Source organism: Nematocida homosporus (genome assembly GCF_024244095.1).
Source record: "Nematocida homosporus strain JUm1504 chromosome Unknown 4507, whole genome shotgun sequence".
NCBI lineage: Eukaryota > Fungi > Microsporidia > Nematocida > Nematocida homosporus.
The window spans coordinates 1-1,925 of NW_026250554.1; the positions used below are offsets into that span (position 1 = coordinate 1).

At 39.5% G+C, this 1,925-nt stretch overlaps 1 protein-coding gene across 1 annotated transcript; it reads right to left on the bottom strand.

Moving 5' to 3' along the window:
• Positions 1–934: 934 nt before the first annotated feature.
• NEHOM01_2519 (uncharacterized protein) lies at positions 935–1,925 on the bottom strand (the record flags this gene model as incomplete). The annotated part of the gene is made up of 1 exon (XM_051491395.1): positions 935–1,925. A coding segment is annotated over one exon (991 nt), but the record flags the coding sequence as incomplete, so codon positions are not given.

A 1,925-nucleotide genomic window follows, 5' to 3' on the forward strand; every position in this document is an offset into this window, starting at 1 on the left:
CCCTTTTCTTATCTCTGCATTTTATTAAATTTCAAAAGCAACCATCACAATAATAACTGTTGTATGACATAAATGTCACAAATCGTACCCAAGGATGAAGATAGTTGGTCATACTGAACAAGATCTTATTTATACTTGATGATATAACCAAGAGACCATGAAGTATAAATAACGATGAAATCAATAAATACATTGTAGTTTCACATCCAATACCAACTCAATACTAACTCAATACCAACCCAATACTATTTAATTAGCGGACGAGGAGCGAGGAATAGTCAAGCGTTAAGAGATTAACCTTTATTGTTCGACATCATCTAAGTTACGTGATGTTTCAATCCCAATCCTGGGAGATCCGAGATAAGCAATTAATTAGTCGTGAATCTACAAGTGTTAGATCAGCATTAGAACTATAAAGAGTAGCAAGCTTTGCTATCTAGATTAGGAATTCGGATGGAGATTAAGATAAGGAATTCGGATGAAGATAAGAAGAGAGCGACACCGAGATTCTAGAGGTCTTCTACAAGATTCATCTAGATCTCAACGAGGCCGAGATCAATGTAGCGATATCGAGATTCTAGGGATCTTCCGCAGAGATACATCTAGGTCTCAACGATATAGAGATTAGTTATTGCGATACGGAGGTTCTAGAGGTCCCTCCATGGGAATCATCTAACCCAATACTAACCCAAACGAGTGTTAGATATCTGACGGAAAGAGGCGAGTCTCTAACTGAGGAATCTAAAGGGAAGCGTCCGAGACGTTACACCTTCTTGATCGCCAACCGTGGCACCCAAGAAGCTCATACATGAATAAAGAACAGAGAGTCCGGCACCTTTCTTTGTCTTTGGATGAGTACTGCTGGTCTAAGAGGGACCTTTCCCCCCATGGGCATGACACAAACCAAACTATCATAATACTAACTAGGCCTTTATTAAGTTGGGTTGGCATTAAGCGACACTACCCAATAATCTCTCACATGTTTCATTTTGATATTGTAGTTTTCGCCGAGCAAATCAAGGAAGGCGTTCCAAAACACATGATTACATGAAGTAGCGATATCAAAAGCAAGCTTTCGCTCTTTCAGTTTCGCGGGGATGTCCTTCAGTAAAGGCCTAAAGCTATCTATTGATTTCGGATCAAATAAGACTTTACTCATGTCTATCCAGTATATTGTGGTTATAAGACTATCCGCAATCCGTAGTAGAAACAATAGCAGCTCAAGTTGGTCTAGTATCTCATTTTCCGTTGACTTTCCGGCAATCCATAGCCGATCCGAATTAGTGATCTTTTTCAGGGGCTTTAAGACTTCTAGACACTGTTTGTAGGTTATTGTTTCCTTATTTGGGTTAGTACTAGTTGGGTTGAGAGTTGGCCCGGAAGTTGGGGGAATACTAAAATTGGTAGTTGTTATTTTTAGTAGCTGGCTGGCATACATGTCGGCGACTTCACGTACGCCTGGTATTCCTTCCAATTCAGACAAATAGCCTATTAGTTCCTCTGCCTGCATGTCTTCTACCATTTGTATTTGATCCTTCTTTGAATTCATCTCAAGAATCCAGCCTATGGAGCCATCTAGATTGCGAGATTCTATCAATTGATCTCCTACCAAAGGTTGAAATATATACATCCATTCCAAACATGCAGTCATTCTTTCCTTCATATTGCGTATTTGGTGTTCTGAGATTTCGTTATTGGGGTTATCTAGGCCATATAAATCAAAATTATTCCTTTCTATGCATGGATTGCTTTCACCTAATAAACAAGCTGTCTCAGTCGATAATTCGACACCTGGCGATAACTCCATTTCATCTGAGTTAGTACTGCTATCACTACTACCCAATACCACACTAAGCCACACCATAACACAACATAACCACGCTAATACTAACTTCAAACTCATTCCTAACATCCCTTTTCTTATC